Source organism: Silene latifolia, chromosome Y, assembly GCF_048544455.1.
Source record: "Silene latifolia isolate original U9 population chromosome Y, ASM4854445v1, whole genome shotgun sequence".
NCBI classification, from domain to species: Eukaryota; Viridiplantae; Streptophyta; class Magnoliopsida; order Caryophyllales; family Caryophyllaceae; genus Silene; species Silene latifolia.
Window position 1 is genome coordinate 85,140,026 of NC_133538.1, and position 23,991 is coordinate 85,164,016.

A 23,991-nucleotide genomic window follows, 5' to 3' on the forward strand; every position below is an offset into this window, starting at 1 on the left:
TGAAGGGAGAACGAAAGGTTTCAAAGAGGACACACAAACTGATTCTCAGTTTGTGAGTCGGTTTTGTCGAGGGTTTTTGGGAGGCAATTAGGGTTTGTTTCTGGAGTTTAAAGCTTGTAAGTGAAGGTAGTTTGTATGGAGAACTTAGAGGAATGAATTTATGGTGAAGGGGGGGTATTTATAAGGAGTTAAGGTAGGGTTTTAGAGGGGAGAGGCAGACGGGCTCGGTTTGCACATAGCTGCTGTCCAGCAGCTTTTGTGAGGGTTTGAGAGGGGTTTCTTGGTGGTTAAGCTAGGGTAATATGGGTAGGATACTAGGGTATGGGTTGGGGTTAATGGGCACGGGTTTTGGTGGTATTTGGAGCGGGTTTTGGGCTCGGGATTTGGCACGCAAAACAGGGGGGCTGCTCGTGTTTTATGCGGGCTGTTGGGGAGTGTTTGGGACGGGATTTGGGCCGTGGTTAAGGGGGTTCGAACTGGGGTTGGATAGGTAGAGGCTTAGGTTGGTTAGTGTACTCGAGATTCGTGCCAACTCGTAAAGAAAACGGGCTCAAAAACCGAGCTATAATCGAGCTCCAAAACGCGTGGTTAAAACGAGTTTTCGATTTTTAAATCGATTTTTCAAATCGATTAACACATTAAAATAAATGATTTTTCAAATCAAATACACTCATAAAATGATTTTTCAAATCAATTATTTATTCTATTTTCAATAAAATAAACTTGAGAAAATAAATTCAAAATAAAGCAATAAAATGAATTCACTTTAAAAACATTTAATTTAAATATCATTTAAATTAATAAAATACTCCATCGACAATGCTCATTCTACATCGTAAAACGAACCCAAATAATGACAATGACAACTAATAAATACATGTGTCCTATCATCATCGGGTGTTTGTCGGGTTCTCTATAAATTCCAATATCGACGGATACGGGTATCTCTGAGCCCCCACTTTGACCGAGGCTTGGACAAGGCGAAAGTCAAAGTATACCCCAGTCCCTCTCTCGACCGAGGATTCTCATGGGTCGTTTATAGTCCATTAGACTTGCGTATATAAGCTCGCCAGCCATAAGTAAAGATCATACCTGAAACTTCGTCGGGGATTAACTCTTACTTCCGTTGCGTCAAATTATAATCATTGGTCGTCGACCCATAAATTGCATATATGGTGGGTTGAGCCTTATCCTCGGGCGCCTACGTATCCGTTTCTGACGGAATCAAACCCGCGTCGTAGTTCGGCAACTGCTGACACATGCCCAAAGTTTATCATCTGCTGGCATTTGTCCAAATTCATCATCTGTTGACACTTGCCCAAAGCTTATCATCTGCTGGCAGGTGCCCAAATGGGACGGGACTTTCCAAGGAGGTTGCCGCCGCTTTCATCATTTGCTTTCAGCTACGAAATTCTTCCATTTCATACTCTTGTATTGAATTGAATTCTGAGTGGATGTCATCCTTTTCATCTTGATAATGGTCTCTGAAGCCAACGGCTTCAAAGCCCCCAGTTTGCAATGGCTCTAAAGTCGAAGACTTTAAAGCCCTCAGTTGAAGCATATCCTGCTATATTTGAAACATAGAAAATGTACAAGCAATAATCATCACATAAGCATATTTGGATCATCGATCTTAAAATTGGATTATTTGAAAGATCGGGTCATCGACCCGAGAATTGAATTTGAAAATTTTGAATAATTGGGTCATCGACCCGAAGTTTAAATTTGACATCACTTGGTATGTTGGGCCATCGACCCTTCAAAAATTGAATTTGAAATTTTGAATTTCGAAAGATTGGGGTCATCGACCCGAAAAGATCCCACTACTTGGATCATCTATCCATAATTCGCAAAAAGTTTTTGGAATTTTAAAATTTTGAATTTTTTTTTGGAATCGAACCTTGATGGGTGAGCATGAAATACGACACAGACACTCTGTATGACTTGCAGACAACGTGGGCGTAGCCCGCTACCGTAAAACAAAAAAAGGAAAATAAAACCGTAAGTGTGCACGAGTTTAAATTCAATTATTGACTTGCTGGGGTTAGAAATGTAAATTGGCCATTCTGGTGCCAAAAAATGCGATGAATGAGCGAAAACCCGACGCATCGTGCTAAAGACTGGTGTGAACTGGGGCGGGCCTAAGAGGCGCGCGACCCGAGTCCCACACGGCCAAAAAAACGCCACCCTAGGGGTGTCACCCTAGGTGTTTCCTTCCCTTATACTTTCTATATATAAGGAAGAGTTGCACTGCAAAATTTATTCTGCTTTCCCAAACTGGTGCAACTAACATAAATCATTATGAATAATCTAGTGAGTGCTATGCGAGCATGGGAGACAGACTTCACTGTCTCAGAGAGACAAGAATTAAAGACCGCTCAACTGGCGCAATTACTTCCCTTACGCCAGATCCGCCTTCAACCCGCTTTGCTAGAACACTGCCTTAGCTATTGGGATCCTTGTAACCATGTCTTTGCTTTTCCTGAGGGGGAGATCTGCCCTTTACCTGAAGAGTTTTCTGCCCTGGGAGGATGGGATGCTGAGGTCATACCGGCTATACCAAAATTTCATTCGGGGTGGCGTAGAATATATCTAGACTGTCTTGGCCTCTCCAGGACGGAGTCTGAGGATATAGTTACTGGTGACGAAGTCAACCTTCTTGCTATTCATCGAAAATTTTGCATCTTGCGAAATAGTACTTCACTTCCAGCGTACTGCCGCAGAGCATTTGGATTGATCATGTTACATCTTTATATCTTCGAAGATAGAATGAACAAGACAACTTGCGTAGGACAAGCGAAGCTCATGTCTATTGTGTCTCAGATGGAGACGGGACATAATTCTTCCTGGATTATTCTTGCTGAAACCATTAGGGGTTTAGATGCTAAGAAAACGAACCCTGATGTTGAATGGTCGGGATGTCCCGTCTGTTGCAGGTAACAAAATCTATCCTCTTGATTTCGATTCTCTTCGTTTTGCCACAAAATCTTGTGTATATTGCCACGACTTATCTATATTTTGCCACGATTTTGTTGCATTCTGCCACGATTCTGCCACGATTTTGCTGTATTCTGCCACGATTTTGTTGTTTTTTTCTTTTTTTCTCTTTTTTTTTCACGTTTTTTTTTCTTTCCTTCTCTTTTTTTTTTCGTTTTTTTTCTCTTCTCTCCTTTTTTTTTCCGTTTTTTTTTTCTTTTTTTTTTTCACGTTTTTTTTCCCCTTTTTTTTTCTTTTTTTTTTGCAGGTATGGCTTTGTGAGAGATTTTGGCTCTTTGCCCCGCCGCGTGAGCCAAACTCGTACCTCGCCTGTATGCTGACTATGCGTGCTAAGCGGTATGAAGACGAGCATCAAAATGACCTTGCTTATTGGCGAAACAAGATGACAGAAGCAGGAGGTCACCCTCTTTGCTGGTTTATGCCTTGGCTTCGCATCAAATCTTTTACTATCCTTCCGGAAGATGATAAGACCAGACGTTTGCAATTATTGGGTTTGGAAAGGTCTATTCACATTTACCCCGACCGCGTCTTGCATCAGATGGGCCGTAGACAAGTAATTCCCAAGTGCGAGGCTGTTCTGGGACGAGCGAGAGAGCTACATCCCTCTATTTGTGATGACTGGCTCGAAAGATGGCACCAAAGGCGTCTTTGGTATGTATTTGCGCGTCCTCAGACTACTTGGGTATCCCCGTCCTACACTAAGTGGCTTAAAGAGAAGACTGAATCAGGTAAGGACTCGTGTCGGAAGGATGAGCTTGTCGACATCAGATATTATGACAAAGGCAGAAGCAGTCGCGACTTCTTCGCTAACGATCTTTCGTCTGCATCTGGACCCGAAACTAAAACCGAGAAAATTCCTAAGACTGACTCACAGGTGACAGGTGTGTGGAAACGGTTGGGTTCAAAGGCACACTCGGGCTCAGCCTTGGAAGGAAGACTTGGCCCTCGCTTGAGTGTAAAAGATAGGCTGGGCCCTCGGGAGGAAATGATGATCCCTCCTAAGAAGCGTGCTAGACAGGACGCTACTACCCCTCCTCCGCAGGAGCCTCGGTCACGTGACCCAAAAGGCAAAGAGAAGAGGAAGATGTAGGAGCTTTCGACTCCAATCTATTATTTAATACTATTACTTATTATTTGTTGCTTGCTGTTTTTTTTTTTGATGGTTGTAATGGCCATCGCCCGATTTAAAAAAAGACTTACTATTTATTAAAATTCCCAGTTTCTGCATAAAATTTCATTTTATTAAAGGAAGGGTCGGTTGTACTCTTATAAAGAGCTGCCTACGTATCTGTTATCAACAGAATCAAACCGAGCTCGTAGTTCCACAAAACAAATGCGCTGCACAGTTTATAACGCACAAAAAGCAGTGAAGCAAAAGTGCCGCGGCCTAGACTCGCTCACGAGCACTGCAATTCGAAATTTTATTTCACGACATTGAGAATGAGTTCTAAGGATAGTATTTTTTCAGTTGATCCAAATTCGTCGGATTTGCAAAGTCGTTTCCATCTAGATCTATTAGTCTGACTGTGCCTCCCGATAATATTTTCTTTACCAGGTAAGGACCGGCCCAGTTCGGCTTGAATTTTCCCCTTGGGTCGATTGGTAGTAAAGCGCGAACAGACTTTAGGACCAAATCCCCATCCTTTATTCCTCGAGGTTTCACCTTTTTGTTAAATGCTCTTTGTATCCTTTTCTGATAGAGTTGAACATGGTGTAGCGCATTTAACCGTCGCTCGTCGAGCATGACCAAAGAATCATACCTAGCTGCGAGCCCATCGACCTCCGGAACCGACTTTCTAACGAAATTCTCAAAGAAGGTACCTCTAATTCGATGGGCTGGACTGCTTCCATCCCATATGTCAAATAGAACGGAGTTGCTCCAGTGGCTGTGCGAATATACGTCCTGTATCCCCATAGTGCGAACGATATCTTCTCTGGCTATTCGCGATAATTGTCGGTCATTTTTCTGAGAATCACAGTGATTGTCTTATTAGCGGCTTCCACTGCGCCATTTGTTTGAGGTCGATAAGGTGACGACTTGTGGTGCTTGATTTTATACATTTCAAGTATCACGGCGGTTTTTCACTGAAGTGAGTGCCATGGTCGCTAATGAACTCATGCGGCACCCCATATCTGCAAATGATTTCATTCTGAATGAACTTTGCTACCTGCTTCGCTTGTAGCACTTTGTATGATTTCACTTCTACCCACTTCGTGAAGTAATCGATGGCGACTAGCATGAAACAATGCCCACCTGCTCCAGATGGGTTGACCTTTCCAATAATGTCGATTCCCCATGTTGAGAAAGGCCACGGTGATGTCAAAGTATACAACAGTGATGGTGGCACATGTTGTATGTTCGCAAAGATTTGGCAATTATGGCAATGTCTGACATATTCGCGACAATCTGTCTCCATCGTGGTCCAATAATACCCTAATCTCATGATTTTACGCACTAGCATATGGGCATTCATGTGTGGGCCACACTCCCGTCATGGACTTCTTCCATGACTATTTTTGCGATTGGTGAGTCTATGCATCGCAGAAGGATATTTTGCGCGGTCTTCTTGTACAATTGTCCATCATTGGTTCTAACGAATCGAGCGGCTAGCATTCGAATAGCGCGCTTTCATGCTATCCATGTCGGGTGGATACTCTCCCGATTCTTTAAATTTCGAGAATAGCATGATACCAAGGTTCAAATCGGTTTCTTCACATGTCTCCGATTACATTAACGTAAGAAGGTGATGATCTTCGTTCGACACATATTAGCATAGTATCCATGTGATCGGGTATGTTGATCGAGCAAATAGCTTTGATAGTGCATCAAAAACCGGTTTTCATCTCCTGGGGAGGTGTACGTATTTGACATCGGCGAACAACTTTTCTAGTTCCTCTATTTTCGCTTGGTACGAGCCAGGCTATCGCCGGGTTTTCCACGTTAAAACTTGATTGATCACTAGCGACGAGTCCCCATATACTACAAGCTTTTTGATGCCTAACTCGAGAGCACTGTGCAAACTGAGTAGGCACGCTTCGTATTCGGCCGCGTTATTAGTGACATTAAAGTCCAACTTGATCGAAATGGGAACATGTTCACCTTCTGGTGAAATGAGTAGCACTCCTATCCCGTATCCCCTGCAGTTCGATGCTCCATCGAAATAGAGGTCCCACGTATCATTGTCTATGTGAACGATATCTTCGTCGGGAAACGACCACGTATCTACAACCTCGCTTTCTTCTATCGGGTTATCCGCCGGGAAATCTCGCAACCGCCCTTCCCTTTATCACTTTTAGCGGTACATATTTCAGATCAAACTCGGAAAGCATTAAAGTCCATCTTGACACCCTGCCGTTTAGAACTGGTTTTTCAAACAAGTATTTGATTGGGTCCATCTTCGAGTGGATGCAGACACTATGACTGAGCATGTAGTGTCGTAACTTCTTTGTCGCCCATACTAAAGCCAGACATGTCTTCTCGAGCTGAGTATACTTGATTTCATACTCCAAGAACTTTTTACTAATGTAGTAAATTGCTCTTTCCTCCTTATCGACTATCTCGTGCAAAGATTGCCCTCATTGCGATGATCCGTAGAATCGTAAGATACAACAAAAGTGGTAACCCAGCCGTTGGTGGGCTGAGCACGGGAGGGGAAGATAGTATTTCTTTGATCTTATCGAACGCAGCTTGATAGTGATCATCCCATACGACGTGTTCCCCGACTTTCAACTTCTTAAAAATTGGCTCGCATATCATAGTTAGCCTTGCCACAAACCGGCTTATATACTGGATTCTTCCTAGGAAACCTCGAATTTCCTTCTCGGTTTTCGGGTGAGGCATTTCCATTATGGCCTTTATTTTTGATGGGTCCACCTCGATGGCACGGTGGCTAACGATGTGACCCAACAGTTTGCCGGACGTGACTCCGAATGCGCACTTTTGGGGATTCAACCTCATGTTATACTTGCGCAATCGTTCAAAGAATTTGCGTAGTGTACCAAGGTGGCCATCACGCTCTTTTGACTTGACAATCATGTCGTCTATATAAACCTCGACTTCCCTGTGCATCATATCATGTAACAACGTTGTCGCGGTCCTCTGGTACGTGGCCCCTGCGTTTATCAACCCAAAAGGCATTACTGTGTAGCAGTAGGTTCCCCATTGCGTTCTGAACGCAGTCTTATGCATGTCTTCTTTCGCCATCTTGATCTGATTATAACCGGCGTATCCGTCCATAAAGGATAGTAAAGCGTGATTTGCCGTGTTGTCAACCAGGATGTCGATGTGAGGTAATGGGAAATCGTCCTTCTGACTTCCTTGTTTAGATCCCGGAAGTCGACACAAACCCGAACTTTACCATCTTTCTTTGGTACTGGTACAACGTTAGCCACCCAGTCTGAGTATTCTGTCACCTTGATGAACCCAGCTTTCAGTTGCTTGTCGATTTCTTCCTTGACTTTCAAAGACCAATCTCTGTGCATTTTGCGTAGCTTCTGCTTGACTGGCTTATATCCCGGCTTGATTGGGATCATGTGCTCCGCAATTTCTCTATCAATGCCTGGCATGTCTTTGTAGGACCACGCAAAAACATCTTTGAACTCATGTAACAACCCAATGAACCCTTGTCTCTCGGCGGGACTTAAAGTAGTTCCTATTTTAAGCTCCTGTGGTTCTACGGTTGAACCTACATTGATGGTGTCGGTATCTTCGATGATCGAAGTTTTCTATTCGTGCTCTTCCAACCCTTTTATCAACTGTAGAGGTGCTTCCATTTCTTCTTCTTCTTCTTCGACCAACTGTTCATCCTCGACCTCAGTCTCAATGTCATTATTAAAACAATTATTTTCAAAGTTTGAATTGCAATGTAAGTGAGACAAGTTGTAAGCAAACTGGTTCATATTATTATTGATTTGAAATTGCGCGAAATGCGCTAACATTTGAGCCAACTGGTCAGAGCTCAGTGGCGAGATAGGGGTATTCGGGACAGGCCCCGGAATACCACCATTAGGAAAGGGTGCAGAGGAAGGGAAAGCTAGGGGAGGGGTATTTTCAACACCCGACTCCTTAGACTCAATCTTAGGACCTATCTCAGACTCAGACTCGGACTCAGACTCAGACTCAGAATCAGTAACGTCATCTGGCTTGAACATCTCTCCTTCTCCTGTTGTCAACTTTAAAAGAAGTCCCTTGTTGTCAGTCCACTTGATTATTTTCCGCCATCCCATGTTGGTCCTAAAAGGATCTACATCGGTGATGATGGTAGATGGGTCGAACCGCTCGCTTCTCAGGATCATGCTTACCAAATCTTCGTTTGGTATTGGTGATTTCCTCTCTTCACCGAAAAGAAGACCCAAGGCTCCCTCGTCACTTATTGTATCTGGTTTAGTCCCTACTGGCATCACGGTCAAAATATCTTCAGGGATGTAGTAGCAGTCTTGGAATACTTCGATTCCTGGGACCATAAGGTTCTTCTTTGGGTCAAAGATAGGTTCGGGGAAGTCCATGCAGTGAAGTTCTTCCCCAGCCCTCACGAAGTGACCGTTTAGAGTTAGGTGATACGGTCCCATTTTAATATCTCGATCTTCGATCGTTCTTCCCCACTTTTCCAGCAGATCTTTCCTAGTGGGCTCATATCCAAGCCCGAAAGTTACTCCTTTAGCTACTGGCGGTTTCAACTCGAATGTACCCTCCTTTCTAGGATATAAAGAGAAACCGAAGTACTTCCCAGTCTTGAGAATCACCTCGCATGCGTGACTTCCCGTGTATAGATCCATATTCTCTGCTTCGGAGTTCAGCTCGATCATGTTGACAATCTCGAAACCAAATGCGTCATTGGCAGCTTCGACCCTTACTTCAGAAGTAATGTCTCCTCCTGCCACAGTAATTAGCGTGGCGTCAATAGTGATGGTTTTACCGTTGAGTGGGACCTTGATTTTTCGATGCAGCGTTGATGTTACGGCCCTTGTAGCGTGGATCCAAGGCCTTCCCAATAATAAGTTAAAGGATGAGCAAATGTCAATTACTTGGCAACTTATTTTCTTTTCCACTTGCCCCGTCTGTACTACTAGATCGACAAGTCCACTTACTCGACGCACAGTGCCATCGAATGCCCGAACTGTCTGTGTAGTGGGAATGAAGTCATTCTTCTCCAGGCCCAGAATATGCGCTGTTTTCAAAGGGAGTACGTTGAAAGCTGATCCGTCGTTAACCAAGGTCATAGGGATATGCATGTTAAGACACACGGTAGCAACATAGAGGGCCAGGTTATGTCGGGGCCCGAACGGTGCGAGATCTTCGTCGGAAAATGTCACGGCGTTGGTAATCTGTGGCCGATTCTGGGCGACGTGAGTGACCATATCAGCAGGAGTAGTATTTGACGACACGGTCATGTTCATCAAAGCTTGCAACAAAGCCTGACGATGTTCGAAAGAGCTCAAGATAAGTTGCCAAATAGACACATCGGCCTTAGTCTTTTGGAGTTGCTTGATGAGGGAAGCCTCGGAGGTCGACCCTTCACCAAGAACTTCGACCACTACCGGCTCTTTGGGAGGTGTCTTGTTCGGGATATCCTTGGCTTTCTCCACACGGTATGGGCGCCCTGATCTAGTCAGATGGTTTGACTCTAGGGCATGTTGCCTCACTTTTAAGCTTTCTTCTTGGGTGTGAGGGATTGTCGCAACTTTGACGATGTAAACATCATCTTCGTCATCAGCCCAAACGCCATAGATTTCATTGCCGCTCCGGAGTATGTAAGGAGTGCAATCGACAACAAAATCCTCGAATGTAATCTCGTTTCTTGAGCTTGGTAGGAACTCGGAGCAATCCACGAATATTCTTCCGATGAAAACCTCTTTTAGACGACATGGGCGAATCAAGTGAGAGTAATCGACACTATCTTCGGTAGAGACAAAGTTAGTGTGGTCCCCAAAGGGGTTGGTGACGTTGTTGGGCTTTATGGCCGGGATTGGGAGCGTTCCGTTCTCAATCATGTCTTGAATTTCGTGCTTTAGTCTAAAGCACCTTTCGATGATCGTGTCCCTTCCCTTGATGAAAGGCACGAGGGCATTCGGTTTATACCATTTGCCTTGTTGTTCAAAGAGTGGATCCGGAGTTGGACCAATGGGCTTCAACTTTCCTTGGGCCATGAGCCTTTGGAGAGCGTAGGCGTAAGTGCACCCGATATCGGTGAATACCCTCGGAGCTTGGCGCGGAGGCCTTTTTGACTGTCCATCTAAGAGATTGACAGTTTCAACAAAGTGGGCCGCTGCTGGTGCTTTTGCTTTAGATGACGAGGCCCCTTGGTATCCTTTTGGCTTCTCAGCTTCAGCCATTCGGATATCATTCTCTACCTTTATCCCGATTCTTATCAATTCTTTGAAAGAACCAAAATTCTGGTATTTCAGAGCATTATGGTAAACAGGTCGTAAATTATTCACGAACTTATCTACCATTTCAACTTCATCAGGCTTCTTAGCTAGTTTCACGCTTTCAGCGCGCCATCTTGCGAGGAATTCAGTAAAGCCCTCTTTTTCCTTCTGTGTCATTACTTCCAAAGTCCTTATGTTGGTTTGAATCTCAACATTGTCAAGATAGTGCTTACGAACTCCACCGTAATATCTTCGAAAGTGGGGAAGTTCTTAAGGTCAAGATTATAGAACCACGCCTTCGGATGTTCATCCGGAGATTGGGCAAAATTTCGAGAGCATGTCAAAGTACTCCCTTCAAAGGTGCTAAGTACCCTTTATAGGCCTTAACATGGTGGATGGATCTTCGGTGCCCTTGAACTTTGGGATGTCGTGAGTACCATGTTCGTGGGTAACTTATCCCGAATCGGGGCATAGGCCCTAGCATTCTCATAGTGGATGTTCTTCCCCTGGGAGAGTTTCAGACGGTCTTCGATGAACTTGAACCGTTTCTCCAGATCAGTCAGAGGTGGGGTAGATAGAGGGGAATCTTCACCCAGCTTAGATTCGGTTGCATCCATTCGGGTCATCATGAGGTTCACGGCCTCAGTGAGCTTGTTAACAGCATCTTCCATTGCTTGACGTCGGGTTTTTGGCGGCCTTTCTACAAGAAAACCCCGAACCGAGTCAATATTTAAAGTAAGAGCCCCTGCACACTTAAGGACACGACACCAACTTGACTCAAACAAAGACTCGACTTGAGACTGACTAACCAAAGGTTCGACTCACGGTTGGATTTAGACCTCAATTTATTTTAGACTCGATAAGACGACATGACTCAAGTTATCATAGCTCGATTCTAAACTGGACTCGGTGTGACTAAACCCGTGATTGGACTAACATAGCCCATAGGTTCGGGTGAAACGCCCTAAATGGCCTAGCTTGGGCGTTTCTGTGGACTATCCTAGACCAATTGGTCGACCAACATGACTCAAAGCCCAAGAGGTGAGCTTGGGTGACCCAACAGGGTCGTGTTCTAGACTCTTGGAACGAAAAACGCCTGGCCTAACACGGCCAGGACCCGGACACGACTCGACGCATTTCAACGTTGGTTGAGGTTCGAGAAACATTTTGGATTGAATTTGAAAAAAACGAATAATTGATTTGAAAATGAGATTTGAAATGGGCAGCATGCCGGCTATAAAAGCTTATTTTTGGCCGAAAATTCTAGTCCTATTTGGGCAGCATTCCGCGTTTTTAAAACCATGCTATTTTGAAAGTAAGTTGTTCAAAAGTTCGGTTTTGAAATTGATATGGAAATTTTGAAAAGACTCGGGAAAGACACCTTGCACATTGTCATTCTCATGTTATAAGGATGTATGCTCCTAGACATCTCTAAGTCTCGGCAAGTCTTCTAAAAGAAGGTCTATGCCCTCCATCCTTTTTGAGTCTTATAGAGCAAGGGCCTTTAGGTAGAGTACCTAGAAGAGCATCCCCACCATCAAGAACCACGACGAGGAGGAGTGGAAGCAAGCAATGTGCGAGTTCCTGGAATAGTGGGACGTCGCCCCCCACGCATCACAAAGAAACGCTGGGACGGCCCGGAAAAGTCCATAAGGGTTTATGCATGAATCGTAGCACTATGAGTAATGTTTTACTTTCCAATACTTTCTTTTCAAGTTTCACCTCGGAGGAAAAGACCCTAGAAACAAAGTGTAACTAGTCCTTTTTTCCCCAAATAGAGTCGCCAAAATCAGGACAAGGCCCTCGGGATCAAGCGTCCGCGGGATCCACACTAGGCATAATCGACTCAAGGTTCCTTCGAATCGAATTAAGACAAATTAGAGTCGCCACCAAGTTTTTTGGGAACTTGGAACCGTTCAAGTCAACTTTACACCTTTCATCGAAAAGCATAAAGCCAATCGACTACGAGTGATTAAATATAAAGACTTGTACCCTATATCACTCGATTTGAATGACTCTCGTAATCCAATGGTATTTAGACGGATCCACAAACCAGAGATCTTGAGTACGGGGTGAGGGTACGTGTTAGGAAGCCCATAAGGACACCTAACCCCGCCCGTCAATAACGGCCTCTACTAAGTCAAGTATCGGATTTCAAACAAGGTCATAGCTACTACGATATATGATATGCAAACATCGTTTTAAAACCCTAACATGTGAAGTTTCTATGTCGATTTAGATGCAACTAAACTAACTTTGTCAAAGTTTTAATTTAGCATGTGGGTTGATTGATCTAACAACATATAAAACAAACAAGGCTTAAGGGGAATGGGGGAGCCGTTGGGATCTATCCTATTACAACCCAGGCATTTCATGCCGACACAACGATAAATTAAAGATACAACTCGATCTAAAATACAACGCTATACACAAAACCGTACACGACACATGACACGGCCATTCGGCCTAGGAAAACGTGCACAAAGGGGTGGCCCACGGCTTACATGACTCACGGCCTTGGGTCACTCCTCGTAATGCGTGCTTTCACTTAATCTTATCGGATTAGACATTGGGTCACACACCAAAGCATGCATTAGCTTAAATCGGGCCATGTTGCTTTAAACAACATGCGATTTACTACGCTCTTACTTGCATTGGGGCACAACCATCTAACCAAACAAGACTAAGGTTTTTGAAAGAGGTTTTGACTCGATAAAAGAAAGCTAACTTGAAAATTACAACTCGATGAACAAACGATAAATTACAAGCGACAAAACAATAAAGAACAAACGATGTAAAACAAACGAAACAAGAATGACCAAAGGACACGGCTTAAAGCCACGTCCAACCCTAGGTCCTAGGTCAGGTTCATTAGTTAGATCAATTGATTGCGAAACAAGTTCGAAAGCGAGCTAGAAAACAAGGTAGAAACGACGTTGATCGATCGAAAAGATGTCTTGCAAACGCGTATTCTACACGGCCTAAAGGGGTCAAATTGGGTCAAGTTCGCTAATTAATTTAACTCATCGAGTGTTAATAAGACGGTGCTAATCACGCACTCTTATGCTAGCGAGAAATCGAGTGAAAAGAGAGATGCGTTCAATTAGGTTATAAAATTGTTAGTTGATTTTTAAAGCTATGTCGATGTACCCTAACTTGTCTAATTAGGTTATTAAATTGATCTAATGTCATCTAAACGAGTTATATGTTAACAATCAGAGGTCATACTAACATGTGAATGGTCCTAGGGTGGGTCGAATTACACGAAACAAAAGAGGGGTCAAAAGCGAAGAGCGAAGTTAGAATTCGTTTTATTAATGCCCTACCTTGAACACGAGGATATGTAAATGAGAAGGGGGTTACGACCGACTGATGTAGCGGTTTCTTTCCCATCTCAAGTCAACGCGGGTGTTCATGGTGGTACTTTAACTCATACTCGGACTAAACTAGTTTCATAGTTAATGATAACAATCGTTAAACAAAAACGATAAACAAACAAAAACGAACTATAAGAAAACAAACATAAAAAAAGAAATAAAAGGGAGAAAGAGGAGGATTTGATGCACCCTCAACCTACATGTATCGTTGACACCATCTTGGGTCGTAATCGATGGTAGATTTTATCTCGAGAGGCCGTCGTCGACGAAGAAACAAAGCAAACAACACGTTTTTTGCAAATCTGGACAACAACTTTCAAACTGCGATTTCTCTCTCGTTTCACGGTGAAAATTCGATTTAAAAGATGTTTTGAAAACTAGAAAGAGAGGAGAACAGAGATCGTAAAACAATCCCTGCTTGTTTTGAGTTATTGGGCACGAAAAACGAGCACAAACAGAACTGGACAGACAGGAAAAGCCGCGAAAACAGAGTAAATAACACTCTGTTTTTCGAGGGAATTCGTGTACTCTCAAGGGCAATTTGGCTCGTAAATCTTTGTCTAATATGTAGATGGATGTTGTGTGGATAATTTGGAACAAGAAAATCGAATTTTGATGTAGGTTTGAAGGGAGAACGAAAGGTTTCAAAGAGGACACACAAACTGATTCTTAGTTTGTGAGTCGGTTTTGTCGAGGGTTTTTGGGAGGCAATTAGGGTTTGTTTCTGGAGTTTAAAGCTTGTAAGTAAAGGTAGTATGTATGGAGAACTTAGAGGAATGAATGTATGGTGAAGGGGGGTATTTATAAGGAGTTAAGGTAGGGTTTTAGAGGGGAGAGGCAGACGGGCTCGGTTTGCACATAGCTGCTGTCCAGCAGCTTTTGTGAGGGTTTGAGAGGGGTTTTATTGGTGGTTAAGCTAGGGTAATATGGTTAGGATACTATGGTATGAGTTGGGGTTAATGGGCACGGGTTTTGGTGGTATTTGGAGCGGGTTTTGGGCTCGGGATTTGGCACGCAAAACAGGGGGGCTGCTCGTGTTTTATGCGGGCTGTTGGGGAGTGTTTGGGACGGGATTTGGGCCGTGGTTAAGGGGGTTCGAACTGGGGTTGGATGGTAGAGGCTTAGGTTGGTTAGTGTACTCGAGATTCGTGCCAACTCGTAAAGAAAACGGGCTCAAAAACCGAGCTATAATCGAGCTCCAAAACGCGTGGTTAAAACGAGTCTTCGATTTTTAAATCGATTTTTCAAATCGATTAACACATTAAAATAAATGATTTTTCAAATCAAATACACTCATAAAATGATTTTTCAAATCAATTATTTATTTTATTTTCAATAAAATAAACTTGAGAAAATAAATTCAAAATAAAGCAATAAAATGAATTCACTTTAAAAACATTTAATTTAAATATCATTTAAATTAATAAAATACTCCGTCGACAATGCTCATTCTACATCATAAAACGAACACAAATAATGACAATGACAACTAATAAATACATGTGTCCTATCATCATCGGGTGTTTGTCGGGTTCTCTATAAATTCCAATATCGACGGATACGGGTATCTACACATAGGGTCATGAGAGATGACTAGTCGATCACATAGGCAGACTGTGAGGGACACTCTATCGGGCAATGACTGCTTATAGAGTTCTGGTAATTCATATAGCCTGGTCGTGGCAAGAGCTACTATAGTATTCTTTTGAGTCAATTGTTTGACTAAAGACTGTTCGCCCAAGTTGGCACAGTTTCAGAGTGACTTAGAATTATGCTCTACGACTTTCGTAAATGGGGTCAAATGGGCATCTCTTGGGCCATGATGAGCTGTGGCTAAACAAAGGGAATAGTGCAATAGGAATTGTCCACCCCCTTGTCAGGGTTATTTAAAAATCTCAGGGCCACTCGAGGAGTAGTGAACTGAAAATGCGTGGCCACGCTCGGAAAGTATCTTTGGTAGATAGTTCTGGTCAGACAGTTACTCTTCAGATCGCGGAAACCACTCTTGATATAATCACTTGCAAGAACGACCTACAAGACACCTTGCAATGAGTGTGAGATAGTAATAGGATAAGAGAATTGGTAACGCACACTTGTCTCGGACAAGTGGGAGATTGTTGGAGTATATGTCCTCAACAATAGTGCGATCACATTATTGAAACTCATAATAAGAATACGTAAAGGGATGATTCTTTTTTATAAGTCAACTGGTCAACATTAATCGGTAATGATTGGCTGACTAAAGTTTAACATTACTGTCGTTTATACGGTGGTGATCAGTTAATCCCTAAAGGTCATAGTTGAGTGACGATCTTCTTAATAGATAAAATTAATTAATTGTATAATGATACAAATTAATTAATTCCTTAAAATAGAACAATTCACGAATGTGAGTAAAAATATGAATCTTATTGTAATTCGATTAAATGAGATTCGTTTTAGTAATTAAGATGTTATATTAATAAAAAAATTTATGAAACAGTTAAATTAAGAATGAATGGTTAATTATAATTGCAATATGTATGTTGTAGATTATATTAACATGAACCATTTTATTTACTTGTAATTGAGAATTACTAGTCAATTGTTGTATATAATTAAATTAATATATGTAATGATATTTAATTATTAAATATGCATTAATATTATTAATGACATGCTATATATCACATGTTACACATTATATGACAATATGACAAATTGACAAAAATAAAATGGACTACATTTAAGCTAGGAAAACCGGTTTATAGAGGAGAAATGGAGGGTGAAATGTTTAATTGTTGTTATTATGGAGAACACCATGATTACAATTATAGAGTAGCCTTCACCCTATTGCATTTTTAGAAGAACAATTGATAAAGCAATATGGGCATGCATTGACTCACCTCCCTCTCTCCACCCCACCGGTTTTCCCCTCCCCCACATAAGAATTGTTCTTATTTTTTGATTCATTCTTTCTTATATAATTATATACTTCTTACTTTTATTTGTTCTCTAAAATAAGTTTTAGAAAACAAATTATTCTAATATATAATATACAAATTAATAGAAGTAGTAATACAAATATTATTAGATCATATTTTAAGGATGGCTACTAAAGTAATCTTGTCAATTATTTAGTAGTTTTAAGGGGATTGTCTTGGTGCAACTAATAGGAGGTTCTCACACTATTTGGACTAAAGGAATCATCCATTATTTTTAGCTCAAGAACAAGTAAGAAAGGCGATCTTACTTGTGCCCCAAATCCGATTTTCGCATTGTAAGAAGCTTTCTTATTAACCTTTGTTTTAATTTTGTTATGCATGCATAAGATCAATATCTAGTTTAATGAGTAAATTAGATCTATAATTAAAATAGTTTAATTAGAGGGTTATAGAATCCTTTCAGCTGGTGCAATTGTAGATGTCGGGGCTAGGACACTTACCTTTCAAATAGGAGGGGAGGACTTAGTATTTACCCAGTCTAGTATACGCAAGGAACCTATACAAGTCATGCCCAGTAATACTATCCCTTCAGTAGAACCCGATGGGGTTCCTTCTAATCCTTCTATTGCGTCACATATTGCTGTTGATTTGACACCTTCGCCCCAGTTTGGGAGCAAGTTAAAGGAATATCTCTTTGTTACTTCTTCTACAGGTCTTGACAGGTTGAAAGACCCAGGAAGCGGGCATGGTACAATGAATTTGGAGACTGGAACGGTAAGAATTGATGACCCGGGTGGAGGTTTGGACGAGCCTATGCCGTATAAGAAGAAAGCGCGCGAGGAAGACAAAGGTGGAGGTCATGTCGCTGCGAAGAGTTGTTGTTCTTCAGTTGATGCGATGGTGTGGAGGCCTAAAGTCAAGCTCATGGACGCCGAGGGGGCATTAGTTCTTATTTCCATGATTGGCAGTAGATTAGAGTAGATTAGCATTGCGTAGTTCTCTTCTCCTATTTTCCGGATCTTAAACTCTGTAATTTCTCTTCCCTTCTCTTAAATATAGTATTAACTCTTTATCCCTTTGCATTTCTAATTCTCTTATTCCCTTAATTTCTCTTCCTTTAATCTCTTTGTTAATTTAGTTTATGTTATTTCGTTTCTTCCTTCTTATTATTATGTTATTATTGATTATTGCTTTAGTTGTTATTAGTTTCGTTAATTTCATTATGCATAGTTAATTCCCTCGCTAGGATTTAAGGGAATCAATCAATTGATGATAGCTCCTAATTAGGTTTGCAGACATATTGTCAATATCATGTCTTTGTTGTTATAAGTAGCATTTAATGACGATTAGACGGTTAATGCGCATAATTGTTCTAGGTGTTTTTGGCAAACCCCGACCTAGATCGAAAGATTGGAAGGAGTGAGGCCCGCTACATTCTTTAGGATACTCCAATGAGGGCGAAAGTTAAGTTAGTAGTATTTTAGGGCGAATAGAGGACCGAAAGGACGTATTCACTGCCCCTTAGACTGATACATGTGATTTATCTATAACCTTAGCTGCAATTATCTGGTATTCATTGCTGAACCGATATCCTAGTCTCTTTCTCTTTTCTGTTAGATTCTTTTAATTTTCACTGTTTAGTTTAGTTATCATATCTAAACCCCCATTTGTGACACCGACAGACTTAGATTAGCAAGTAGATAGCAACATAGCCTCCTTGTGGATTCGACCCCGACTTCCCTAGCTTCATTAGTTAGAGACCCCTCGGGTTTATCTTTGATAAAGTTGTGACAACCCTCATCAAATTTTGGTGCCGTTGCCAGGGAAGCGACACTTTTTACTTGCTTTATTTTTGTTTGTCTTTAGCCTCAAGGAATTTATTCCTTGAGCCAGTTCTGATCTATTCTTCTAGTCTTGTTCTGATAGGTCCTACTTAGACATGATTTTTGGAGAAAAGCGTCAAAAGGAAGCCTTGAGTACCTTTGAATCTTCTACCAAGATGTCTAACGTCTCCAGAATTATAGCACAATTTGAAGCTCATAATGCAAGATCTGACAAGCTGTTGAGTAGACAATCTTGGGATGGTCCACCTCAGTTCCATACTATGGTGCAACAGGTGGTCTATTGTGAGAGATGTGGTGCTGCGGGGCACAATGCAATTGTTTGTATGGCGGAGAATGACGAAGTCTATGCATTTAAGCAGTGTAGACGAGGTAGTCATTCCCATGGAAACCACAGTGAGGCTTACCCAAACTTTACACCCACCTTCGTAACAACCGACATATGTGACGCCACATCCGTTTGAGCAACAAGGCTATCAAAAGCCTCCAATTTTTTGGCCGCCGCAACAACAAACCCCTCCCCCTGCTAAAAAGAATGAAGAGATTGCTGAATTGACATCTATAATGAAGACACTTGCACTGCAAGCGCAAGAGATTATGCAAGCTAAAGATGCCATTATCAAGAGACTTAAGACTCAGTTGGCTCAAGTAACTGCCGAGTGAAATTTTAGGGAACCTGAGACGGTTTATGTTATTCATACCAGGAGCGGTCCTCCCTATGAAGGACCTGAGTTGCGTATTGATGATGCTGATGTTTATGACTCGGAGACTAAAGTTACTGTTCTATGAGAAGCATCTTTTGTCAATTCAAGTGTTGTCACGACAGAGAAATTCGATCGAGCATATATTGGTTTTCGATCGAGCAATCTGAAGGAAGAATTACTCGAACGACCAGATGTTGCCATTCGATCGAACATTACTGGAGAAGAACAACTGAATCGAACATAATTTAGTGTTCGATCGAACGTTTTGTGTGATGAAATAATTAGATCGAGTGATTTACTTAATCGATCGAATTTATGTTCTACGCAGCATGGTGTTATGCCTTCTACGCCTATTCCAGATAACGATAAGGAGGAACTTAAGAACCAATCCTATCCGGTTAGAGTTCCTTTTCCTGGTCGCTTGCCGCCGCGTAGCACGTTTAAAGACCTTTTGCGGAGTCTCGAAATCGCTAAGCCTTTCGATGAGCTAATTGCCCAGGTAACTTCTTACGCTTCTTTTATGAAGAAAATTTTATGGAGTAAGAGAGATATTAATAATATTGAGATGGTGGCCTTTACTGAAGAGTGCAGCGCACTTCTTCAAAATAGGACCCCTCTTAAGCTTTCTGGCCCAGGTAGTTTTTCTATACCATGTCATATAGGGACCTACTTGATCGACAATGCTTTATATGACATAGGTGCTAGTGTCAGTGTCTTACCTTTATCTATTACTAAGAGATTAGGTTTGACCAAGTTTCAGTGTACTGGTATGACAGTTCAGATGGCCGACCGTTCATTATCACGGCCTTTAGGAGTTTTAGAAGATGTACCTGTTAGGATCGGGAGGCTCTTTATTCCTGTCGACTTTTTTGTTTTAGACATACCCGAGGACACCCGTACCTCTATTATCTTAGGGAGACCATTTTTGCACACTGCTGGTGCAATTGTAGATGTCGGGTCTAGGACACTTACCTTTCAAGTAGGAGGGGAGGACTTGGTTTTTATCTAGTCTAGTATACGCAGGGCACCTATGCAAGTCATGCCCTGTAATGCTATCCCTTCTGTAGAACCCGATGAGGTTCATTCTAATCCTTCTGTTGCGTCACATATTGCTGTTGATTTGACACCTCTGCCCCAGTTTGGGAACATGTTGGAGGAATATATCTTTGTTACTTCTTCTACAGGTCTTGACAGGTTGAAAGACTCGGGAGGCGGGCATAGTACGTTGAATTTGGAGACTGGAACGGTAAGAATTGATGACTCGGGTGGAGGTTTGGATGAGGCTATGCCGTATAAGAAGAAAGCGCGCAAGGAAGCCAAAGGTGGAGGCCATGACGCTGCGAAGAGGTTCTGTTCTTCAGTTGATGCGATGGTGTGGAGGCCTAAAGTCAAGCTCATGGACGCCGTGGGGGCATTCATTATTATTTCCACGATTGGCAGTAGATTAGAGTAGATTAGTATTGCGTAGTTCTCTTCTCCTATTTTCCGGATCTTAAACTCTGTAATTTCTCTTCCCTTCTCTCAATTCTAATATTAATTCTTTATCCCTTTGCATCTCAAATTCTCTTATTCCCTTAATTTCTCTTCCTTTAATCTTTTTGTTAATTTAATTTATGTTATTTCGTTTATTCCTTCTTATTATTATGTTATTATTGATTATTGCTTTAGTTGTTATTAGTTTTGTTAATTTCATTATGCATGGCTAATTCCCTCGCTAGGATTTTGGGGAATCAATGAATTGATGATAGCTGCTAATTAGGTTTGCCGATCTGTTATCAATATCATGTCTTTGTTGTTATAAGTAGAATTTAATGAAGATTAGACGGTTAATGCGCATAATTGTTCTAGTTGTTGTTGGCAAACCCCGACCTATATCGAAATATTGGAAGGAGTGAGACCCGCTACATTCTTTAGGATACTCTAATGAGGGCGAAAGTTATGTTAGTAGTATTTTAGAGCAAATAGAGGACCAGAAGGACGTATTCACTGCCACTTAGACTGATACATGTGATTGATCTATGACCTTAGCTGCAATTATCTGGCATTCATTGATGAACCAACATCCTAGTCCCTTTCCCTTTTCTGTTAGAGTCTTTTAATTTTCGCTGTTTATTTTAGTTATCATATCTAAACCCCCATTTGTGACACCGACAGACTTAGATTAACAAGTAGATAGCAACATAGCCTCCATTTGTTTGGCCGCTGCAACAACAAACCCCTCCCCCTGCTAAAAAGTATGAAGAGATTGTTGAATTGACATCTATAGTGAAGACACTTGCACTGCAAGTGCAAGAGATTATGCAAGCTAAAGATGCCATTATCAAGAGACTTGAGACTCAGTTGGCTCAAGTAACTGCCGAGTGAACTTTTAGGCAACCTGAGACGGTATATGTTGTTCATACGGGGAGCGGTCCTCCCTATGAAGAACCAGAGTTGCCTATTAATGATGCTAATGTTTATGACTCGGAGACTAAAGTTACTGTTCAAAGAGAAGCGACTTTTGTCAATTCAAGTGCTATCACAACAGAGAAATTCGATCGAGCATATATTGGTATTCGATCGAGCAATCTGGAGGAAGACTTACTCGATCGACCAGATGTTGCCATTCGATCGAACATTACTGGAGAAGAAATACTCGATCGAACAGACTTTAGTGTTCGATCGAACGTTTTGTGTGATGAAACAATTCGATCGAGTGATTTATGTAATCGATCGAATTTATGTTCTACGCAGCATGGTGATACGCCTTCTATGCCTATTCTGGATAACGAAAAGGAGGAACTTAAGAACTAGACCTATCTGATTAAAGTTCCTTTTCCTGGTCGCTTGCCGCCGCTTAGCACGTTTAAAGACCTTTTTGCAAAGTCTCGAAATCGCTTAGCCTTTCGATGAGCTAATTGCCCAGGTACCTTCTTACGCTTCTTTTATGCAGAAAATTTTATGGCCCCCTTCTAAGCTTTCTGACCCGGGTAGTTTTTCTATACCATGTCATATAGGGTCCCACCTGATCGACAATACTTTATGTGACATAGCTGCTAGTGTCAGTTTCTTACCTGTTGTAGTATGTGTCCTCAACAATAGTGCGATCATAATATTAAATCTCATAATAAGAATACATAAGGGATGATTCAATTACTTAGTCAACTGATTAACATTAATTGGTAATGATTGGGTAACTAGAGTTTGACATTACTGTCGTTTGACGGTGGTGATCAGTTGATACCTTAAGGTCACACCTATAGGACGATTCCCAAACTGTAAAGTTTATTAATCGTATATTGGTATGAATTAATTAAATCCTTAAATAGAACAAATTTATTTATAAAGTGAGAATTATATATCTTATTGTAATGTGATTAAATAAGATTCAATTTTGTAATTAATTTGTTATATTACTAGAATTGATTAAAGTTTATGAAACATTTGAGATAAGAGTAATTGGTTAGTTATAATTACAAGATGTTGTAGATTATATTAACTAGACTTAATGTGACCCATTTTATATACATGTAATTGTGAATTACTTGTTAATTTGTTAAATGTAATTTATTTAATATATAATGATATTTAATTTGTTAAATATGCATTATTATGCCAAATGACATGTTACATGTCACATGTCACAACATATTAGAAATGACAAATTACAAAAGATAATATGGAGCCAATTTTAAGTCATGTGCACCGGTTTTAGTGGGTTATTTTAGAGTGTTGATAGTTGTTGTTTTTTATATTAAAAAATAGAAACACTATAATTACCTTAGGATTCTAGATCCCTACCTATGGCTTTGAGAAAGCAAAAAGAAAAAGACGACTCACCCTTACCCATGAAAAACTGGTTGCCCTATGCTAAAAGAGGAAGAGGTTCTCATTTTTTACATTATTCTTATTCCAATTTTTATGCTCATCTCTTTTTCTCTCGACATAAAACTTGTTCAAAATTCTAATATTACAATAATATTACTAGAGTAATAGTAATAATAATATTAGAATTATTATTTAAGGTTATTAATACATATTATCTAGTTAGTAATTGTATTAGTGTTTAGGTTAGGCTTGGGTGAAACTAAGAAAAGTGTCTCTATACATGAGACTTGAACATCTTGGAGGATCATTCCAAATGTATTGAGCTCAAGAACAAGTGAAGGTAGGAGACCTTACTTGTGCCCCAAAAATTCGAACCATAAACAATGTAAGAAATGTGATTTTCTCCTTATTTTTGTTCATTTTGTTATGCATGCAACTAGATCCACTACTATATAAACTATGGGTAATTTATAAAATGATTTGATGAGTCTAATATGGATATGAGAACCTAACAATTGGCATCAAGAGCTTTGGTGTTGAATGCATAATCGGTTTGGTTTTCCGAGTTAAATGTAACTTAATTAAACCTAGATATTTTGTGCTTTATAAGGATAAAACCACGAATTTTTTTTGCATGTTATACATTCTGGTTCTAAAATATTTTTAGGTCATATTGATGATTTATGGATTATTACTGCTTATTTTAATGATTTTTTAGTGAAATAATTACATTTTATTGAGTAAAATAAACTTTTATTTACTAAAAATAGTTAAACTTGACTACTGGCCGTGATTTTTTAGTATGACCTCACATGAATATTTTATGTATTTTATGTAAAATTTCGTATTAATGTGATTAATATTGCATGATTTATGATTTTTATGTGATAAAAATGCTAAAAATGGAGGCTAAATGACTTAAATCGTTAAACTTCGAAATAGACATGAAATTTTAATAAGATATCACATGCAT

The 23,991-nt window shown here is 40.8% G+C and overlaps 1 protein-coding gene across 1 annotated transcript; it reads left to right on the top strand.

Moving 5' to 3' along the window:
* The first annotated feature begins 19,071 nt into the window (after positions 1-19,071).
* On the top strand, positions 19,072-20,220 carry LOC141628458 (uncharacterized). The gene is made up of 2 exons (XM_074441601.1): positions 19,072-19,155; positions 19,540-20,220. The coding sequence occupies exons 1-2, from the start codon at positions 19,072-19,074 to the stop codon at positions 20,218-20,220; spliced, it is 765 nt and encodes a 254-aa protein (XP_074297702.1).
* Positions 20,221-23,991: the final 3,771 nt, after the last annotated feature.